At 36.6% G+C, this 22,709-nt stretch overlaps 1 protein-coding gene across 1 annotated transcript in view; it reads left to right on the top strand.

Moving 5' to 3' along the window:
- Nucleotides 1-22,709, top strand: part of LANCL2 (LanC like glutathione S-transferase 2) — a 60,828-nt gene that overhangs the window by 2,564 nt on the left and 35,555 nt on the right. The window contains exon 2 of the mRNA XM_081244820.1: nt 15,507-15,624. Within this exon, the coding sequence (XP_081100946.1) occupies nt 15,507-15,624 (118 nt within the window). The remainder of the gene's footprint in view (nt 1-15,506; nt 15,625-22,709) is intronic.

Genomic DNA, 22,709 nt, shown 5'->3' with positions numbered 1-22,709 from the left:
ACACCCCAGAAACTCACCTTTAAAAGCTCTTACCCACTGGTCATCCTTGGGGGCGGGGGGCGTCAGCCTTTGGACACGAATACCCCCTCCCTTGGTTTGCCAGCCTCCAAAATAAAGCAAACTTTCATTTCCACTAGCCTTACCTCTAGAGTATTGGTTTTAGAGCAGCAAGCAGCCAGACCCCACTTAAGGTAAGAGAAAGAATGCTTAGATTTAGGGAAGTCGTAAAATGAAATGAACATGAATTAAGTTCCCCTGCCTTCTGTATTGATAGATTGTGATTAACAGATTATTACATCTTTAATTCTTAGAATATTAAGAATAATTCAAATAGAAGTTGTCAAACTATGCATTTGTTGTGATATACATGAAGTTTCATGAAAATGAGGGTGTTATGAGTTGAATTGTGTCTCCCCAATAGATGAAGTCCTAACCTGTGGAATGTCAGAATGTGACTCTTGGGAATAAGGTTATGTTAGGTGTAATTAAAGTAAGGTCATGCTGGAGTAAGGTAGGCTCTTAATCCAATATAAACTAGTGTCCTTAGAAGAGAGACAGAGACACACAGGGAGAGAGAAAATGGCCATGGAATGATGGAAGCAGAGATTAGAGTGATGCATTTGTAAGCCAAGGAATGTCAGAGCTTGCTAGCAAACACCAGAAACTAGAAGAGGCAAGGAAGGATTCTGCCCAGAGTCTCAGAGGGAACATGGCCCTGCCAACCCTTGATTTTGGACTTATGGCCTCGGGAACTGTGAGACTGTAAATTTCTGTTGTTTTAAGCCACTCAATTTGTTTCGGCACCCTAGGAAATTAATGCAGAGTATAATTTGTAAATTAGGCACTGAGGAATAATTTTATCATGATGATGTGTGCTGTTAGTGAGAAAAGATTACGTAAAATCTACCAACACAGTAACTTTATTACTAAGTATTCTTGAAGTCACTTATTTGATCCTGTTTAGGTTAGCTGTGTATATGTTGTGGTGTAATCAATCAGTAAAATTCACCTCAAATTCTAAAACCAGATTAAGTCTACTTCACTGAATTATGTTTCTGTAAGTAGGCTTTTGTAACATTTTGACAACATCAGTCCAGATACTATGAAAAGCAGTGAACCAGTGTCATAGCAGCTTTTTTTGTTCTTGTTTTTTAAATTATGGAAGGTATCTAAAGTCAGCACTGTTGGCTACTTCTCTAACAGCCATTTCTTCCCTTCTTTTTGCTTGATTTCGTCGTGGCCATGAACTTCAGGAGCTGAATCGTGGTTAACGTACACCAGTGTTTCTCAAAGAGTGCTTCTCTGATGAGCAGCGTCCCGTTTATCTGCGGTATCATCAAGGATGCACTCAGGAGGTAGAAACCACACAGTGATTTGATAGGGAAAGTTTAATATAAAGAATTATTCCTAACCATAAAGAGATTGGAGTAACGAGAGGTTGCCTCATAAGAAGTAAAGAGAACTCTAAAGAATATAGGAATAGCCTATATGAGGCGCAGCCCCATTCCTAGGGCTAAGAGGGCACTCAAGGGAGAAGCCACTGTTACTATCCATCTATGGCTATGTAAGAAATGATCCCCAAACTTAATAATTTAATAAAAATTTATTAGCTCACATAGTTTCTGAGGGTCAGGAATCCAGTTGCTATAGCTTGAAGCCCAGTTGGCGCTTTGTGATTGGTTGTCCTTAGGTTTTGCTTTTGTAACCTTGAGGCATTTACAGCCTTAGCTTTTAGTTTGCTTACAGAGGCTGCCAAGGCAGTAGAGCCACCTCAGCCTAATGGTCTCCTTGTTTAATTAATCTAACAATACCCCTTTTGGTCACGCTCTCGTACATGAGAGATTGATCTCAGATGGTGTATAAGCGCCACCCTCGGTCACCATCAGAGTTAAGTTGCTCTTGTCTCATTGTGAAACTCACAGGGTGTGGTGTCAGGTCCATGGAAGAATTGCTTTTGCTGTTCATCTCTTTGCTCACTTGTTTCTGTTTCTCCAAGAGCAGTGAGACCGCTTGATGTACTGCTGATGGCTGTGAACATGCGTTTAAGACGGTTGAGAGAATGTCGCCCACCAGGGAGACTGTTGGCAACTATGAGGACAATAACACAGAGACTGAAGACTAATCCTAAGCCAGGGCCCCCATGAACCAAGCCAGTTGGTATCAAATAAATCAAAGAATATACCTGAAGGGATATCAACCTGTTTTAGCCAAGTAGCTTATTTGCTAATTTCTTACATTTGCTAAAATATCAGAGGGGTTGATCGAGGTACAGCAGGAAGTATTTGCTTTGGTGCCCACTCCTTGCTTAGCCAGTAAGTGATCTAAGCAATTCTATTATCTAGAACCACCTTAGCAAGAAAGCCTAGAGACTTTTGTTGTGCAGCTATGGTCTTGGCAGTAGATTCAGTGATAGTTGCCAGAGCTAAGGAGCATTATCTTCTTGTGCATTAGCAGAGAGAAAAAGCAAGTAGTGAAGTGGCAAAAGGAATAAAGGTTTTTATATTGGAGACAAAGATCTTGTTCTGGGATCTTGGGAGATGCCATCTGCTTCTGGGGAGGAACCTCCCTGGTCAGTTTCACTTTAGATCTTCACCTGGTGTGCATTCCAAGAGTCTGGAGGAGCCCTTTTTAGTTGAGGGATGTGGATCTAAGGTTCAGGGTCCTGAAATTTGGCTTCCATCTGGGTTTGAGGAGGGGCCCTTCAAGGAAGTTCAAGGGCAATCTTTGTTCTTAGTGATTCCAGATCAGAAAGGTGGGAGAAAACTGGAAATATTATTGATAGTTTGGAGAGTCATAGCCAGGTATTTGAAGAAGCTGGAAGAATTCAGGATCCAGTCCAGTTTACAGGTATATAGCAAACCTCAAAGGCAACGAACAGGACTAAAATCTCATATGCACATGGTTGTGTTACAATTTTCTACTGAAACAATTTTTTTTCTCTACAATCACCCTCATTTCTATTAAAGATAATCAAAGTAAGGCTAATTTGTTTGCAAAATAAGTCATCTCAGTAAACTTGGCCTGTTTTAATGAGAGGACCTCCTGGGGGCTGTCAAGGGTCTCCTTCGATTTCCTCTTCTGACAGCGGAACTGTCAAAAGATAAACTGAGGCATATTACAAATGTTAAGAGTTTAGTGAGCACAAATGGATTTGAATCAGGCAGCGCCAAACTGGAAGTGGTTAGGAGCATTTTTCCGACGAGCCAGGGGAACAGTGAGGGGGTTGGGCCCCTGACCCTCCGAACAGTCGAATGTCCCCATAACTTAATTCTGCATAGGTCGTTCTTCTGTACTGAATTTCCTCCACATCTGTGGTTCCTTATCCGTGGATTCAACCAACTAGGGATTGTGTGGTACTGTAGTATTCACTGTTGAAAAAAATCCCCATGCGGGTGGACCCAAGCAGTTCAAACCTGTCTTCTTTAAGGGTCAGCTCTGTAGAAGAAGTGTGGAAGCAAAGCAAGGACATTCTTGATTGGCTGTAGCTTAAAGCCTAGCTGTTTGTGGTTGGTTGTCCTTGGTGTTTTGATTTCATAACCTTGAGGCATCTACGGGCTCAGGTTTTGGTTTGCTTACTACACTCCCAGGGCTTTGGAGCCACCTCAGTCCAGTGGCTTCTGCTACTGAATCTAACAGTGGGGCTTTGCCAGGCTAAGGGGGAGCGCTGCGTGAGGGGAAAGGCAGGGAGTAGAATCTGACTGCAGAGGAGGGAGCGTGAAGAACATTGGGTGGTAACGGGGCTGAAAAGGTAGATTGGAGCCAATTCTAAAGGACTTGATGGGCCCTAAGGATTTTAAAACTTTTTCCATACAAAAATGAAGATAAAGAGAATTTTTACTTGGAATCTATAACTTGACATTATCTTGAGCTGTTGGAAATTCTTCATTTTATACTTTTCCCTTAATTTTCTGTATTTTTGCTTTTCACTTCAAAATTTGTTGAATGTCATAATATATCATGGAAGCATAAGGAAATAGCACTTTTCAGTTGCCCAGAAAATATATTGGGTCCGCCAAAAAGTTCGTTTGGGTTTTTTGGTAACATCTAACGGAAAAACCCAAACGAACTTTTTTGCCAACCCAATAATTTTTCTTTCATTCAGATGAGCTAAAATGGGGGTAAGGGAGGGAATATACTCTACAGCCTTTCTCCTCAAAGTGAGATTTTTGGACCCAAAACATCAGCCTTTCCTGAATGCTTGTTAGAAAATGCAGCTTCCACCCTACACCTAAAGAACCGGAACCTGCATTTAACCAAATTCCCAGGCCAGACAGTCCATGTGCCCATTATATTGGAGGAGCACTGCTCTACAGCTTGTTGAATTTTCTTTTAATTTTAACCTCCAGCCAGTTTTCAATTCCTGATATGGAAAGATACTGACATAAAAGCATAAGGGGAAGGTTATGTAGGGGAGACTACAAAAATATTGCAAATCAGCGTTTCCCATCGGTTGGGAATAAGATGTGGAGTATAGAGCAGGGGAGAACTTGGATAGACCTGGGTTTGACTCCTACTTTTCTGCCACTTATTAGCTATGGCCTTTGGGCAAGTAATTTGGGCAATGATAGTACCTTCCTAATAGGTTATGACTATTTAATTAATGCATTTAAACGCTTAGAACAATGCCCGTTAACATAGGATAATAGCATTTATCTCATCAGCTTGTAGTAAACGGTTAAGTTGAAAAGGTAATTGAAGTTCTTAATATAATGTATTGGTTGAAAGTTGATAATAATATAGTTGTAGAGTAACCCATTCCTCATTAGGTTGTTATGGTGTTTAAGTTAATACATTTAGAGCACTCAAGAGGGTGCCTAATACTGATACAATTAGTACCTTGTTACACATAGTTACTAATATATAGGTAAGTAGTTTAAAAGTTCAGTTAATGATAGCTATTAGCATTATTACGTATCCTGTTTTTTGTCACTGTAGCATACAATGTGGTAATGAAAAATTGCTTAAAAGTTTATATCTTTAGTGGAATGTAAAAAAATATTGCATATCCTTTACTTTTTCCTTCTTAGAGAAATGCTTATTCTTGTGCCTTTTCCTTCTGAGGAAAATATAGGCAAACATGCAGTATTCTTGTGGGTATGTCCTCAGATTTATAAATTCCATACCATACTTTCCTCACTCACATCTCTGCAGTGGGGACACTAACACGCCTGCTGATGGTGGGGAAGGTGAAAAAGGATTATTGGACGTTGGAAAGTCAGCTAAACTCTCTGCCCACAGTTCTGTCAACTCTTGCTCTTTTTATTGGGGCCTCAGCAAAACTGAAAACTGTTGTATATCATGACATAGATCTTCAGATTCGCATGCTTATGCTTGAACCCCCAAACAGGAGCTCTGAAGGTTTAATCCATGGTTAGTGAGGGCTGACTGATTCATTTTTGTTTCTCTTCCCCACTTGACTCTTTGAGACAGGAATTTTTTCTTATGCTTGAATTATTATTATATGCTTGAATTATTATTATTATTTTAATTATTAATTTAATAATTTTTGAATTATTAATAATAATTATTATTATTTTAAAAAATATCTCCACACTTGATACTGAGCTAGGACAGAATAGATACTCAGTGAATGTTGAATGAATAAATGTACTGAAATAAAAAACTTTTTTTTATTAGAATCATTTTTATGTATTATTTAATAGCATCATTTTATCTTTAAAATCTCTTCTGTATCTAGAATGTTATATGAGTCATGACCTAGGTCCTCTAGACAATCTTCTAGCCTAATATAAGACTGTGTAATATACTTCATGGGTGTCCCAGGTGAGGTGTATATTCTGTAGGGCAGCCACCTAGGAGCCTGCTAGGGCCAGAATAGGTTTGAGCCAATTTTACTTGAATAGGATTGAATATAACAAACTGAGTTTCCTTTTCAGAAAACGTTTCTCTTCCCTAGATTTTAGCTAATACCGTGCAACAATTATTTAATCAAAAATGAAACCTAGTTTTTCACCGAGAGCTTTCCAAAAATAAATATAATTTGACCACAAAGTCCTATTAACCTTATGTTAACTATAATTGTGTATGCTTTGAGCCCTTGTAATCAGTTTATTAATATACCATTACTAAGCAGTTGTCCTTGGTTCTTTATGGCAATTATAAACTTCTTTTGTGGTTATGAGATATATATATCCCCCAGAGAGTATACACAGCAGATTATCAATTTTTATGACACAAAATAAGTACATCAGAATTGGACAGATGTGTGTGTTTAGGATATGTAGTCTAGAATATTTTCTATTAAATAGTGTTACTGAGTTTGAAACAAGAAAAACAGAAACAGACCTGATTATGTAAATATATACCTATTTTTAAAAGAATGAACTATTTTCAGACATCTAAGCAAACAGCATTTCCTTGACACACATTCAGTATAGGTAATGATCCTTCTTCTGTTTATTGAAAATACTGCTAGTGAGGGTAGATGTGCCCCCACCATCTAATTCTTTACTGTCAAAACATACAACTTTTTTCCCCTTTTCTCCTTTAGTAATTCACTTTGAGGTAATGATTGGGGTACTTTTGCTTATTCACTTTTGTTTGAAAATAACCAAGCCCATCTACTTCATGTGTGTAAACTGTCACAGAGCATCTTCCCCTGCAAGACCTGAGATTACAAAATATACTTTCCTCAACCTGTGCCCTGGATTAAAAAGATTTGTTAAAACCTCTCCTATAAAAGAATTACTTGCTGATGTATATATATGTGCCTGTGTATACATATACTTATAATTACTGATATCTATATATTTGCACATATTCTGGAGTGTATAATCTGTGTATTGCACATACACAAAATGTGGGTTAAAAAGCTATTTTTATTATCTTTAAAAATGTAGACAAGTCATTGTTAGCTTTAGTTTCTTTGTCTATAACACGGGGATGATAATGTTGTTATAGGGTTATCAGGATTGAATTAGATGGAGTGTCACAAGTGCCCACCTATGTGAGGAGTATAATAAATGATTTTATTCATAAGCTCTCCTGGTGCATTATTCAGACTCATAAGTTTGGCTCACAAATACCTGTTCCAAACATTACCTTTTGCTTTAGGAGTTATTTGTGCATGTTAAACACCTATTTTGAGAGTTTCCACTCTCCTCTATTTGAAGTTAAGATCATGAATTTTAAAATTAATGATCAATGTCTTTTACGATTTCTGTATTTTTGTATTTTAGGGTTGTATTTCCTCAAACACAGCTTTCATTAAAAAAATACAGAAAAACATGTAAGTATTAGAAATACCAACATCGTTTTGCTTTATAGCACTTTGGGGCATCCTTGTTTGGGAAAATTGCCTAGTATGTAGGAAAAGAATATTTTCTTTCTAATTGCAGTGCAATTACTAAAAATTAATCTTTGAGTCAGAGAAAAACCTCCCAAATTCTTTAGCTACTCGTTCTGTTTCTGTACTTTGTGGAAGATGTGTATAGTATTCATATGGTGTGATTGGGTGAAAGCTGTAGTAAGCCTTTCAAAAATCTAAAGGTAAACTGTAAATAGAAAATCAAGCAAAGATTTTCACAACAAGGGCTCAGCATAGGGAGGCCCAGGAACTTTCGAATTAGACAGTCTAGCTACAGCCCCAAAAGCTTGGTCTCTTGTTGTCTCATGTGACCTTGGACTGGCCTCAGGTTTCTCACCTAAAAAAGAATCATTCAGTAATGTGAAGATTAATTGAAATGTCACATAGAGCACTTAGTGCTAGGCATATGGTAAAGTGCTCAATAATTATTAGTTATCTTTATAATAATACCATTATTAAATGAGATGAACCAGTTAAAATTTCTCCAAATAGAATTACAGCATAATAAGTTTTTTTCTTGAGACTTTGGTTCCAACATCAACAAATTAGAAATCTCTTTGATGACAGAGAGTTAGAAAATTAGGAACTAGAAAAAATACCTTAAAGCGAAGGCAGAGAAATTATTTTCACAATGGAATTTTGTCAAGTATTCAAAGGAATTAGAGTGAGTAATCGTAAGCCTTAGAACTATACTCCAGTATCATTTATGAGGAATAAAGCATATGCTTTGGAATAAAGTTATCATGCCAGAGCTAAAACTGTACATGAATGTGTTAGGCCTGCATTCAGCTACAATAAACAGAAGACTCAACTTGGAAGTATCTTAGATTATTTTTCCTGTATAACAGGAAGTCTAGAAGTAGGCAACTCTTGGTGTTGATTCATTTCAGGATTTCTGCAGTTAACGTTGGTCTTTCTCTCATATTTTTTGTGTTATAGTATAAGATGGCTGCTCTAGTCCCAGATTTCTTGTCCAATTTTACAATAGGATGAAGGAGAAAAAAAAAAGGGAGTACCAGCTGTATCTTTCTCTTCTGTCAAGAAAAATGAGAACCTTCCAAGAGCCCTTAGAAGACTTGCACTTACATCTCACTGGTTAGAACTGTGTCATATGGCTGCCCCTGGTCATAAGGCAGTCTGGGAAAGCAAGTAACTCTTCTGGGGTTGGATGCATTGCTGCTGTGAATCTAATCAGGATTCTGATAAGGAAGAAGGGTGTCTGCAATAAGTGTGGGCTAGGTACTACCTTATGGGTTCTGCCACATCAGGTAATGAAGTGGTAGTTTTTTTTCTTCTCATGAAAATTATTCTGTATCTCTTTGATTAATGGTGGAAACCAAAGGTCAAGACACGGGAGACTTAAATTACTAACTTGGAGTCAAAAACTTGTTAAACAGTTGGATGGAGAATCAGACATCTATCCTCTTTGACACATAACAGCAGTACATGTTAATTTTTCTGATCCATGAAAACAGGATATCTTTCCATTTGTTTATCTCTTCACTTTCTTTCATCAGAGTCTTATTCAGAGTACAGCTCTTTCACCTCTTTGGTAAAATGTATTCCTAAGTATTTTGTTGTTTTTGATGCTATTGTGATGAGACTTTTATTTTTTTCTCTGGATAGTTTGTTGTTAGTGTATAGAAACAACTGATTTCTGTATATTGATTTTATATCCTGCAACTTTACTGAATTTATTGGTTAGTTCTATCAGTTTTTTGGTTGAGTCTTTAGGGTTTTCTGTATATAAGATCATATCCGTAAATATAAACAGTTTTACTTTTTCCTTTCCAATTTGGGTGCCTTTTATTTCTTTATCTTGCCTGACTGCTCTAGCCAGGATTTCCAGTACTGTGTTGAACAAGAGTGCTTAGAGTGGCACCCTTGTCTTGGTCCTGATAGTAGCGGAAAAGCTTTCAGCCTTTCACTATTGAGTATGAAGTTAGCTATAACCATATAGTAAGTATATGGTCTTTATTATGTTAAGGTGTTCTCCTTCTATTCCCAATTTGCTGAGAGTTTTATCGTGAAAGGATGTTGTATTTTGTCAAATGCTTTTTCTGCATCTATTGAGGGGATCATATGATTTTTATCTCTTGTTCTATTAATGTGATTGTGTCACACTTATTGATTTGCATATATTGAACCATCTTTGTATCCCAGGGAAAAATCCCACTTGATCATGGTGTAAGATCCTTTTAGTGTATTTTTGAATTCATTTTGCTAATACCTTGTTGAGAATTTTTGCATCCGTGTTCATCAGGGATATTGGTGTGTAGCTTTTGTTTCACATAGTGTCCTTATCTGGCTTTGGTATCAGGGTAATGCTGGTCTTGTATTTAGGAGTGTTCCCTCTTCAATTATTTGAAAAAGTTTGAAAAAGGTTGATGCTAATTATTCTTTAAATGTTTCATAGAATTCACCAGTGAAACCATCTTGTCTGGGGTTTTCTTTTTTGGGAGGTTTTGTATTATTGATTCAATCTCCTTATACATTAGTAGTTTACTCATACTTTCTATTTATTCCTTTTTAAAGATATTTATTTATTTATTTGGCTGAGCTGGGTCTTAGTTGCGGCACGTGGGACCTTTAGTTGCAGCATGCGAACTCCTAGTTGCAGCATGAATGTGGGATCTAGTTCCTCGACCAGGAATTGAACCTGGGCCCCTGTGTTGGGAGCACAGAGTCTTAGCCACTGGACCACCAGGGACCACCACTGGACCACTATTTCTGATTTGGCCTTGGTTAGTTGTATGTTTCTAGGAATTTATCCATGTTTTCTAGGTTATCCATTTTGTTGGCATATGGGTTAATCTGCATATAACTTACAGTCAGCCTTCATATTCTCAAGTCTTCCACATCCCTGAATCCAACCAACCATGGACCATGTAGCACTGTAGTATTTACTACTGAAAAGTATCTGCATATAAGTGGACCTGTGCATTTCAGATCCGTGCTGTTCAAGGGTCAGCTGTATTTCTGTGGTATCACTTGTAATATCTCTTCTTTAGTTTCTGTTTTTATTTATTGAGTCTTCTCTTTTTCTTAGTTTAGCTAAAGGGTTTATCAATTTTTTAAAAAATCTTTTTAAAAAACAGCTCTTAGGGACTTCCCTGGTGGTCCAGTGGTTAAGACTCCATGCTCCCAATGCAGGGGCCCAGGTTCATTTCCTGGTCGGGGAACTAGATTCTGCATGCCGCAACTAAAAGAGCCCGCATGCCGCAACTAAAGAGCCTGCGTGCTGCAATGAAGATCCTGCATGCTGCAACTAAGACCTGGTGCAGCCAAATAAATAAATGAATATTAAAAATAAATTAACTAATTGAAAACAGCTCTTAGTTTTGTTAATCTTTTCTATTATTTCTCTAGTTTCTATTTCATGTATTTTTGCTGTGATCTTTGTTATTTCCTTTTTTCTACTAACTTTGAGCTTGGTTTATTCTTTTTCTAGTTCCTTGAGGTATAAAGCTAGGTTATTTATTTATCTAAGATCTTTCTTTTTCCTTACTGTAGGTATTTATCACTATAAACTTCCCTCTTAGAACTGCTTTTGCAACATCCTATAGTTTTGGTAATGTTGTGTTTCTGTTTTCATTTGTTTCAAGATATTGTCTGATTTCCCTTTTGATTTCTTTGACTCATTGGTTGTCCGGGAGTATGTTGTTCAATTTCCTCATATATGTGGATTTTCCAGTTTCCTCTTGTTGTTGATTTCCATTTTTATACCAGTGTCAGTAAAGGTAGTTGGTATGATCTCAGTCTTCTAAATTTGGCTAAGACCTGTTCTGTGCCCTGTCATATGATCTATCCTTGAGAATATTCTGTGTGTACTTGAGTAGAATGTATATTCTGTTGTTGGATTGAACGTCTTATATATGTCTATTGGGTTCATTTGGTCTAACATAAGGTTCAAGTCCAGTGTTTCCTTAGTGATTTTCTGACTGGATGACCTACCCATTGCTGACAGTGTGGTGTCAAAGTCCTCTATTATTGTTGTATTGTTGTCTGTTTCTCCCTTTAGCTCTGGTATTATTTGCTTAATATATTTAGTTGCTCTGGTGTTGAGTACATATGTATTTCCGATTGTTAATGTCTTCTTCAGAGGAGTTGACCCCTTTATCTTTATATAATGACCTTTGTTTCATGTGACTTTTTTACTTAAGGTCATTTTGTCTGATATAAATACAGCTACCCCTGCTTTCTTTTGGTTTCCACTTTGTGGAATGTCTTTTTCCATCCTTTCACTTTGAGCTGTGTGTGTTCTTAAAGCTGAAGTGAGTCTTTTGTAGGCAGCATATAGTTGGGTCTTGTTATTTATTCATCCAGCCATTCTTTGCCTTTTGATTAGAAGTTCAATCTACTTATATTTAGAGTGATTATGGATATGTAAGGACTTACTAGTGCCATCTTTTTAACTGCTTTATGGCTGTTTTGTAGTTTTCTTGTTCCTTTTTGACTCTTGCTGGATTCCTTTGTGAATTGGTGATTTCCCACTGTTGTATGCTTCTGATTCCCTCATCTTTATCTTCTGGGAGTCTACTCAGATTTTTTGCTTTGTGATTTTCATGAGATACATAAAATATCTTATAGCTATAACAGTCTATTTTACTCTGATAACAGCTTAATTTTAATCTCATATGAAACATCTACCCTTTTACTCTTCCACCTTTTATGTTTTTTTATGTCACAGTTTGCCTCTTTCCATATTGTGTGTTCATCAGCAAATTACAGTAGCTGTAGTTACTTTTGATACTCTAGTTCTAATCTTTATACTAGTGTTAAGTGTTAACACACCATCATATTGCAGTGTTCTGAATTTGATTTTATATTTATCTTGATCAGTGTATTTTTTATGTTTCACATTACTAGTTAGCCTCCTCTCATTTCAGCTTGAAGAACTTCCTTCAGCATTCCTTGTTAGACAGATCTAGTGATGATGAATTACCTCAGCCTTTGTCTGGGGAAGTCTTTATTTCTCCTTCATTCTGGAAGGATAACTGCCACAGGGAGTTTTTTGTTTCTGTTTTTTTTAAATTTTTGGCCACGCCGCATGGCATGCAGGATCTTAGTTCCGCAATCAAGGATCGAACCTGTGCCCCCTGCAGTGGAAGCGCAGAGTCTTAACCACTGGGCCGCCAGGGAGGTCCCCACATGGAGTCCCCAAATGGAGTATTTTTTATTTTTTTATTTTTTGTTTCATCACTTTGAGTATATCATCCCACTCTCTCCTGGCCTGTAAGATTTCTGCTGAGAAATTCACTGGTGTCCCATTGGAGGTTCCTTTGTAGGTTACAGTCTTCTTTTTCTCTTGCTATCTTTAGGTTTCTCTTTTTGTGTCTGATTTTTGATAGGTTTATTAAAATGTGTCTTGGAGAAGGACATTTTGGGTTGAAGTAACGGGGTAGTCTGTTTATTAACTTCATGAACTTGATGTGCAGATCTCTTCCCGGGTTTGGCAAGTTCTCAGCCATTATTTCTTTAAATAAGTTTTCTGCCCCCTTTCTCCCTCACTTTTCCTTCTGAAACTCTAATGATTTGGCTGTTGGTTTTTTGAGGATGTCTCATAGATCATGTAGGCTTTCTTCACTCTTTTTTATTCTTTTTTCTTTTTTCTCTTCAGACTGGGTTCTTTCTAAGTTCCTGTCTATATTGTTGATTCTGTCTTCTATTTGATCTGCCTGCTTTTGATGCTCTCTATTGCATTTTTCATTTCATTCATTAAATTCTTAAGCTCCAGAATTTCTATTTGTTTTTTTTTCAGTGATTTCTATTTCTTTGTTAAATTTCTCATTTTCGTCACGTACTGGTTTTTTAATTTCATTGAATTGTCTTTCTGTGTTTTATAGCTCACTGAGTTTCCTTACAGCAGCTATTTTGAATTCTTTATTGTGTAAATATTAGGTTTTCATGTCTTTACGTTTGGTCACTGGAAGATTATTGTGATCTTTTGGTGATGTCATGTCTTCTTGATTTTTCATGTTCCTAGTAGAGTCCAAAATGGACCGGCAGGAATTACATTCCTTTAATGCCCTGGGAATCTTATATGCTGCTCTCTGACTTGCTCCCTCTCCCCAGGCCTGGACTCCCTATGTAATGCTCTGGATACATTATGAGAAATGAGAGAAATAGGTCTCTTCATCAGAGTCCTGCACAGATTTAGAAACCAGGCAGTCGCTCAGTGGCTCTCCCTTTCCCCAGTTGGAGAAATAATGGGCCGTCTATTTAGCCATATGCTATACCTGAACATTAGGTGATGCCAGCAGAGACAAGCTGTTCCTCTTACCCACTTGAGTGGATCCAAACTCCTTTTTTTCTTTTTCCTCCAATGGAGTGTTGGTACTTCTCCTCGGGAAATCTGGACTTCCACAAAGGCTATCTCATCCGAAGGCGACTGCCTAAGTCACTGTTCTGCCTGCACTCCCAGGCTGTAGCTGAGGGGCTGGAACCGATTCAGTCTCCTGTAGGTTTCACAGCTGGTACTGAAGTCTCTCTGCTTATTACCTAGTTCTCTAGTGGGCTAGATTTGCCGTGGGTCCCTTGGTGTATGGTGCTGCATTCCACAACTCACACGAAGGCACTTCCGTTGGTGGATGGATGCCTAATTTTTGTTGTTAAAGGGGAAAACAAAAACAAGGGATGTGTTGTACTGCCATGATGTTGATAATATCCTGGTTTAGGTTTTGAATATTTACACTTATTAATTTTTTCCTGAATGTACACAAGAGGTTTCTGGATCAGAGATTTCTTATTTACTAGACAGAAAATAACCAGTGAGTGGTTCCCTCAGTCTCACGTCTTACCTCTTTGGCAGTGAAAGCCAGGTCAAATGTCCTACGTACACAAAGTCTGTATTGTAGGCAAAGAATGAAGAAAAACAAGTTTTCTATGCTTTTTATACAAGGGAAGGAGACAATTGTCTCTCCTTCCCTTTCTGAGAGAGTTTCATTGGAAATATCAAAGTCTTTGGAATATAAATAAATCTCTCTGTGAAAAGACAGGCCCGTTTGTCTTCAGTTCTATGACTGGGAAGGGTCTCCCTGCTCTAGCTTCTCATCCCCTTTGAAATGTAGACACATCCCTCTGGGGTTAAGTAAAACGTCTCCAGGGCTTTTACAATGTATACTATTGTAACTTAATTCCTAAGGTTGCTTTTAGTCCAGAATCCCAAATTTCAGTAAAATTTAGCCTGAAAACCCTAACTGTCCAGTAACATGAAAACATTTTCCCTGTAGTCCCACAGAGGGATGTTTCTTTGTGATAAAATCTGTCAGGAAGATCTAGCATTCCTAGATTTGTCTATGCCAAATGACAGAACTACAAGTACACTAAAGGAAAAAAAAGCAGAATTAAAGGGAGAAACAGACAATTTCACAGTCACAACTGGAGATTTTAATACACCTCAGCAATTGATGTAGCAACTGGAGTCTTCAAAAATCATCAAAGACAGCAAAATCTGGACAACACTGTCAACTACATGTTTAAGAATACTGATAAATTTCCCTTGAGAAAGATCACCAGTAGTGAATAAGAATACCTGTTATCTTAGCTCCTGGCAGCCTTGGGAGTTAACATTTAAATTTTTTTTTATTATTTGTTAATCTGATAGGCAAACCATAGCATTTGTACTTACTTGCATTTCATTAATTGCTAAGTGATTGAACATTTTTGCATATGCCTGCCATTTGATTTTTTTTCTTTTTATAAGGTACATTGATAATTTTAAGTGTATTTCTATATTGTTATATAGTCTTCTTTTATTTATAATATTTTATATTGCACATATTTCCCCTTGTCATTGACTTTTAAACCATCTCATGTTTTTTAACTTAAAGAAGTTAAAATGTTTGTGTGGTCAAATACATCTCTTTCCTCTTTTTATGTTTTTTAGTTTTTTCCTTTGATTTCTGCAACTTATTTTTTGTGATTCTACAATACTTATGACTTAGAGTCCACATAGGGCATTCTAATTCTCCTTATGACTTAGAGCCTGTATAGGGCATTCTCTCATTTTAAAACTTACCTTGTAAAACCAAGGTAGACTCCCTCCAACCAATGAAGCATTGAAATGGTCCAGGTAATATAATTTCTGTCTGTTTGTTTTTACAACTTAGACTGTTAGTTACTACAGCATTGTCCTATTCTTGTGCAATTTAATTTTATGTCTTCTTTTGGTTCTCAGATTATTAATAATTTCACAAGGCGGATCCAGACCAAAATTAAAGACCTTCTACAGCAAATGGAAGAAGGGCTGAAGACAGCGGATCCACATGATTGCTCTGCTTATACTGGTTGGACAGGTAAGACTATGGGATATAAGTAATTGATATGTTTTATTTTTGGATTATGATATATAAGCCTTGGATCTGAATTCTTTTTCTTTTAAAAGTCAAAGGTTTATACCTTTTAAAAGAAGTCTTGAGCTATCTTCATTGGTGAGATGCTTTGTAATTTTATTTCTAAAGAAATTCTTTCTGCCTGAAGTTTGAATGGCATATGAGTTTGTATGTCATATTTTTGTAACATTAATTATCTGACCTAATATATGGCTGTTTTTGAAAATGTGTTAAGATCAGCTTTTTTGTTCGCTTTTGGGTCTTTGATCTTTGCAACAAGATGAATTTGTGTGATTTCTCTGGCCCGATACATATGAACGATTTAACCTACTTTTTGTACTCATTTACATCATTTGTACACAAAAGATTTTGATTTTGAGTCTGATAATAATAATTAAACAAGCAACCAGTAATACATTTCACATCAAAAAACTTAATTTCAAAATTAATTTGCCTTAACTAATCTTTACATTCTTTTTATTATTTTACCATGTAGCCATAATATTGTCATAGCTATTTAGGGAATATAAAAGAAATGAGACAGACCTTGTTCTGAGAGATTAGCCTGCAGTATGAGCATTGCTATTGTTATAGCCTTTTCTTGCTAAGTTTTTATAGTTTAATCAGTGAACAGTATGGACACAAGTGTACATGTTGGAGTCACCAAGAGCTGGCATTTGTTTTTGCAGTGCACGCCCAAACTTTATTATTTGTGTTTATATTTGTACTCATTTATGCGATGCTTTATTTATTATTTGCCTGTTATCAATACAGTAGTACATAGTAACATTAGAATTGAATTTTTCAAAGTTTTATACCCAGACAGACATAGAGCTAGTTCTCTTACAGAGCCAAAGAAACTTATCCTAAATGTAATTCTTTTAAAATATTTATTTGTTTACTTGGCTGGGTTGGGTCTTTGTTGCAGCATGCGGGATCTTTAGTTGAAGCATGCTAACTCTTAGTTGTGGCATGTGGGATCTAGTTCCCTGACCAGGGGTCGAACCCGGACTCCCTGCATTGGGAGCGCAGAGTCTTGGCCACCAGACCACCAGGGAAGTCCCCTAAATGTAAAAGTAAATAGTTTTGGCTAACTTGAAGTAAAATACAGAGAATAAGTTTATCTTGAAAGAAAAAACAAGTTATTAGTAGCACAGTTTTCCCCTTATAAAGTCTTTTACTTAAAGCATTTCTTCTTGTTGAAAAGGGGTTTTAACTCCATGATTGTTAGGTCCCAAATTGGCTATTCATCAGAATTATCCAGAGAGCTTTATAATAAACAAAGACTATCAGCCTCCACCCCAGGACAGTTACATCAGGAACTCTGGGGGGAGGATTCTAAGAATCACTGTTTCTTAAAAATCCCCGGTTGTTGTCATTTTTTGGAATCACTGAGAGAGCCATCATGGAAGTATTTGGTTTGAATGATTTCAAATAATATTTAGGGCTTTGGGGTTCATGTAGCAGTGTGGAATCCACTTACACCCATACCTCCCTGTCTTTTCTCCTAAAACTGTACAATATAAGAAGAATAAATGAAGCACCCAAAGTTTATCCCTTTAGCAAAAAGTGAGGTAGAAAATATACACAAATAATAAGGGATGAAAAACAAATAGCATCCAGAATAACTATGGAAAGTCACAGTGGCAGAGCCAGTGAAGAAAGACAAAGGATCCAGGGGTGGCAAAATCTGTCCCACCATTCCCCACTTTCCCAATTAACGAGTAATTTTTCCCAGAAGGAGTGAGACACACCCTGAGGGGGATCTTTTGAGGGCGTATCTAAGTGCAAAGTGGGCAAGTAATGCTGGACAAAGCAGAGAAAAAAGGTATTTAGAGTATACAGGGAACAGGTTTTATTTTAGACTTTCTAAAAAAGCACTATTCTGAAAAAGAGGGGATTAACTTACAAAGCAGAAGCTGCATTCCTGGTGGCACTGGCTAATGGTGTAGGTAAGGAGAGAAACAGCAATGATAGGGGCCCTCCTCAAACAAGAAAGAATATGAGACTCAAAGGAAATCTGGCTACCAAAAGTCATCATTTATTAACTAAACTGTTCATCACTTACTAAGAAGAGGATGCCTTTCAGATTACAACTACCCTAACCATTTTCCTCATCCTGTTAATAGTTGATCCAGAAAAATCCATCTGTTTGGAATTTAAGAAAAAAAATCTACAATTATTTACATAATATTAGGAAAAAGAAAAAAGAAAATCAGATTTTGTCAGCAGAAGAAAACACACCAGGAAAATTCTACTACAAGATGGAGAAAAAGGGCAGCACTTTCAACATTAATTTTGTAAGTTAATTATGCAATATAGTCACAATGCAGAAATAAAGTAACTCAGAGAAGAGATGGCAAGACAGAAAGGTGATGTGAATAAGAATTGACAGAACTCAGAAAAGAAATTAAAGGAAAAGGCAAAATCACTTCAGAAATGAGGACCAAATTGCAAGGAGTTGAAGAAAGAACTGGCACCACAGAAAACACAGCAGTACCATAAAAGGAAAAAAATCAAACTGGAGAAAAACGTCCAGTTTCTGGTCTGATGTGTAAGGAGTTTAGAAGTCACCACTTTGTCCTAAAAAGTTAAAAGCTGAACTAACTGAAAAATCAATAACTTTTCTAAGATCCATCAGAGAAGTGGGGTTACATGACAAACGGCTACACCAAAAATAGCAGTAGACAGGAAGATTCAGAAAATCACAATTTACTGGAGCAGAGACCTACAAGGAGAGATCTCCACAGGAGCCTAAACTGTAGTTGATTAATTGCTAGAAGCTCAGTGTGGGCAAATATGAGAGTTAAGAAAACTCTAGGAGGACCCAATCATAGGGAGGCATCCACACTTCTGTGAGGTTAACTTCGGAGTTATCCCAGGTCCTCACTGTGAATATTGGAGAAAAATCCCCTCATGCCTCTGGTTGGGGGAGGGGAAAAGGAACCATTTTGAAATATGCTAGAGCATTCTGTTCTTAACAAGGCCAGCCTTCAGGAGAAACTATTTTACCAGAGCCTCGCCTACTGGAGTTTTATCAGAAACTAACCTACCTGGAGGAAGGGTAGTAGCCAACTCCAGCTCCCTCTAGCCATTCTGTCCAACCTAAGGGGAAGAAGACACTGAGAAGCACTGGTGGAGTTCATGGTCCAGGAGCACATGTTCATCAAAACACTGAGACCTGGTCATAGGACCGTAGAATGCTTCCACTCCCCGACTCCTTACCTCTCCATTGCTAGAGGACTATTTGTTGCAGTTTCTTTTACCCAGTACATTATGTCCACCTTTCAATTAAAAAATTACAAGACATACTGAAAGGCAAAAACAAACCAGTTTGAGGAGACTAAACAAACATCAGAACCAGAATGAGATATGGCAGGAATGTTGGAATTATCAAACCAGGAGTTTTTAAATACTATGATGATATGCTAAGGATTTAATGAAAAAAGTAGACAACATGCAAGAACCCATGGATGATGTAAGCAGAGAGATGTAAATCCTAAGAAGGGATTGAACATAAATGCTAGAAATCAAATACGCTATAACAAATGAAGAATTCCCTTGATGGGCTCATTTAGTAAGTAGACTAGACACAGCTAGGGAAAGAATCACTGAGCTTGAGGATATGGCAGTAGAAACTTCTAAAACTGAAAAAAAAAGAACCCAAAACCAATATCCAAGAAATAGGGAACAGTGACAAAAGGTTCAACACTTGTGAAATGGTAACACCAGAAGGAAAAGAAACAGAAAGAATCAGAAACAATATTTGAAGCAATAATGACCAGGAATTTTTCCAAATTAATATACACTAAACCATAGGTCCAGGAAGCTCAGAGAATACCAAAGAGGATAAATGCCAAAAACAAAGAACAAAGAAACAAAAAACCTGCATCTAGGCATATAATATCCAAACTTCATAAAACCAAAGATTAAAAATCTTGAAAGAGATACATGCTCCCCAGTGTTCATTGCAGCACTATTTACAATAGCCAGGACATGGAAGCAACCTAAATGTCCATCGACAGAGGAATGGATGAAGAGGATGTGGTACATATATATGATGGAATATTACTCAGCCATAAAAAAGAATGAAATAATGCCTTTTGCAGCAACATGGATGGACCTAGAGATTGTCATACTGAGTGAAGTAATTCAGACAGAGAAAGACAAATATCTTATTGCTTATATGTGGAATCTAAAAACAACAGGTACAAATGAACTTATTTACAAAACAAATAGAGTCATAGATGTAGAAAACAAATTTATGGTTACCAGAGGGGAAAGGGGGGAGGGAGGGATAAATTGGGAGATTGGGGTTGACATATACACACTACTATATATAAAATAGATAACTAATAAGGATGTATTGTATAGCACAGGGAACTCTACTTAATACTCTGTAATGGCCTATATGGGAGAATAATCTAAAAAAGTGTGGATATATGTATAACTGATTCACATTGCTGTACAACTGAAACTAACACAACATTGTGAATCACCTATATTACAATAAAATTTTTTTTAAATATTGAAAGAACACGAAAAAACTGCCCTATTATAGAAAAGCAAGGATCAGGAATTACACCAGACTTCTGTTCAGCAACAATGTAAGCAAGATAAGAGTGGAGTGAAATACTTAAAGTATTGAGAGTTAAAAAAAAAAAAGAAAAATCCTAGAATTTTGTACCCTGCAAAATTATCCTTAAAAGTGAAGGAGAAATAAAAGCTTTCTCAAACAAAAATCAAGGGAATTTGTTGCCATTAGACTTGATTTTCAAGAAATGGTAAGCCAAATCCTTCTGAGAAGGAAAATGGTATTGGTTAGATACTTGGATCTATGTTAAAAAAGGGAAGAACTTCAGAGTATGAGCAAGTGAAGGTGAAATAAAAACTTTTATTTTTCTTATTCTCAGATGATCTAACAGATCAAAATGTGTGTTCAAAATAATAGCAATAATGTGTTCAATTACATATGCTTAAGTATATGTTTATATGTATGCATATATATGTTTATGTGTATATGTTATATATAAGTAAAATGAATGACAGCAAGATACAAGAGGTAGGAGGAAGGAATTAGGAATATTTTATTATTATAAGATACTTGCTCTACCCATGAAGTGGTACAGTAATATTTGAAAGTGGAGTGGGATTAAACAAGAAAAAAATCACATCATATAAATAGATGCAGAAAAAGCATTTGACAAAATCCAGTGGCTATTCATGATTTTAAAATCTCAGCAAACTATGAATAGATGGGAACATCTTCAACTTGGTTAAGAACATCCACAAAAAAAGGTACATTGTATTTAATGGTAAAACACTCAAGAGCTTTCCTGCTAAGATCAGCAACAAGGTAAGGATGTTCTCTCTCACCACTGCTCTCAGCATCATATTTGAAGGCCTAGCTAATGTAATAAGAAAAGGAAATAAAAGGTGTATGGATGGGGAAGGAAGAAATAAAACTGCCTTTGCAGATCACATGCTGTTCTATGTAGAAAATCAGAAAGAATCAACAGAAATAATCTCCTGGAACTAATAAACAGTGATAGCAGGGTTGCAGGATATGAGGTAAATATACAAAAGTCAGTTGCTTCATTATATACCAGCAATGAATAAGTGAAATTTGAAGTAGAAAACACAATACTGTTTACATTAGCATCCCCCCAAAATACTTAGGTATAAGTCTAACAAAATATATACAAAATCTATGTGAGGTAAACTACAAAACTCTTATGAAAGATATCAAAGGGGAACTAAAGAGAAATATTCCATATTCTTGGATAGGAAGACTTAATATTGTCAAGATGTCAATTCTTCCCAACTTGATCTATAGATTCAATGCAGTGCCAATCAAAATTCCAGCAGGTTATTTTCTGGATATCAATAAGCTGATTCTAAAGTTTGTATGGAGAAGAAAGAGACCCAGAATATCCCACTCAATATTGAAGGAAAAGAACAAAGTTGGAGACATGACACTATCTGACTTTAAGACTTATAAGACTATAAGACTTATAAGCTACAATAACCAAACCAGTGTAGTACTGGTGAAAGAACAGAACAGAATAGAGAGCCCCAGATATAGACCCACATAAATATAGCTACTGATATTTGACAAAGGAGCAAAGGCAATGCAGTGTAGTGAAGATGGTCATTTCAGCAAATGGTCCTAGAGCAACTGGGCATCCACATGCAACAAATGAATCTAGATACCTTTCAAAAGAATTAGCTCAAAATGGATCATAGACCTAAACATAAAATTCAAGACTATAAAAGTCGTAGAAGATAACACAGGAAAAAACATAGGTGGCCTTTGGTATGGCACTGACTTTTTAGATACAACACCAAAGATGTGATCTGTGAAATACAGGCATACCTTGGGGATATTGTGGGTTCAGTTCCAGGCTACCACAATAAAGCGAGTATCACAGTAAAGTGAGTCATATGAATTTTTTTGTTTCTCAGTGCATATAAAAGTTATGTTTACAGTACATTGTGCAATAGTATCATGTCCAAAAAGAACAGTGTACATATGTTAATTTAAAAATATTGCTAAAAAATGCTAACCATCATCTAAGCATTCAGTGAGTCAGTCTTTTTTGCTGGTTGAGGGTTTGAAATATTGTGAGAATTGCCAAAATGTGACACAGAGACACAGAGTGAGCAAATCCTATTGGAAAAATGACTCTGACAGACTCAGCTCAATTCATAGTTGCCACAAAACTACAATTTGCAAAAAACACAACATCTGGGAAGTGCAATAAAATGAAGCACAGTGAAATGAGGTATCCCTGTAAATGAATCTGGGCTTTTTTTTTAATTAAAAAAGAGAAAGCGGACGAGACAAGCCACTGACAAGGAAAAAATAATTGCAAAAGACATATCTGATAATGGACTTTTACCCAGCATAAACAAAGAACTCTTAAAACTCAACAATAAGAAATGAACAACCTTATTACAGAATAGGCAAAATGCATGAGCAGACACCTCACCAGAAAAGATATACAGATGGCAAGTAAGTGTATAAGAATATGTTCAACGTCTTATGT

Source organism: Mesoplodon bidens (genome assembly GCF_964165515.1).
Source record: "Mesoplodon bidens genome assembly, chromosome: 9".
NCBI lineage: Eukaryota > Metazoa > Chordata > Mammalia > Artiodactyla > Ziphiidae > Mesoplodon > Mesoplodon bidens.
Note: the sequence above shows the minus strand (reverse complement) of the source record. Positions and strands in the feature narration are given on the sequence as shown.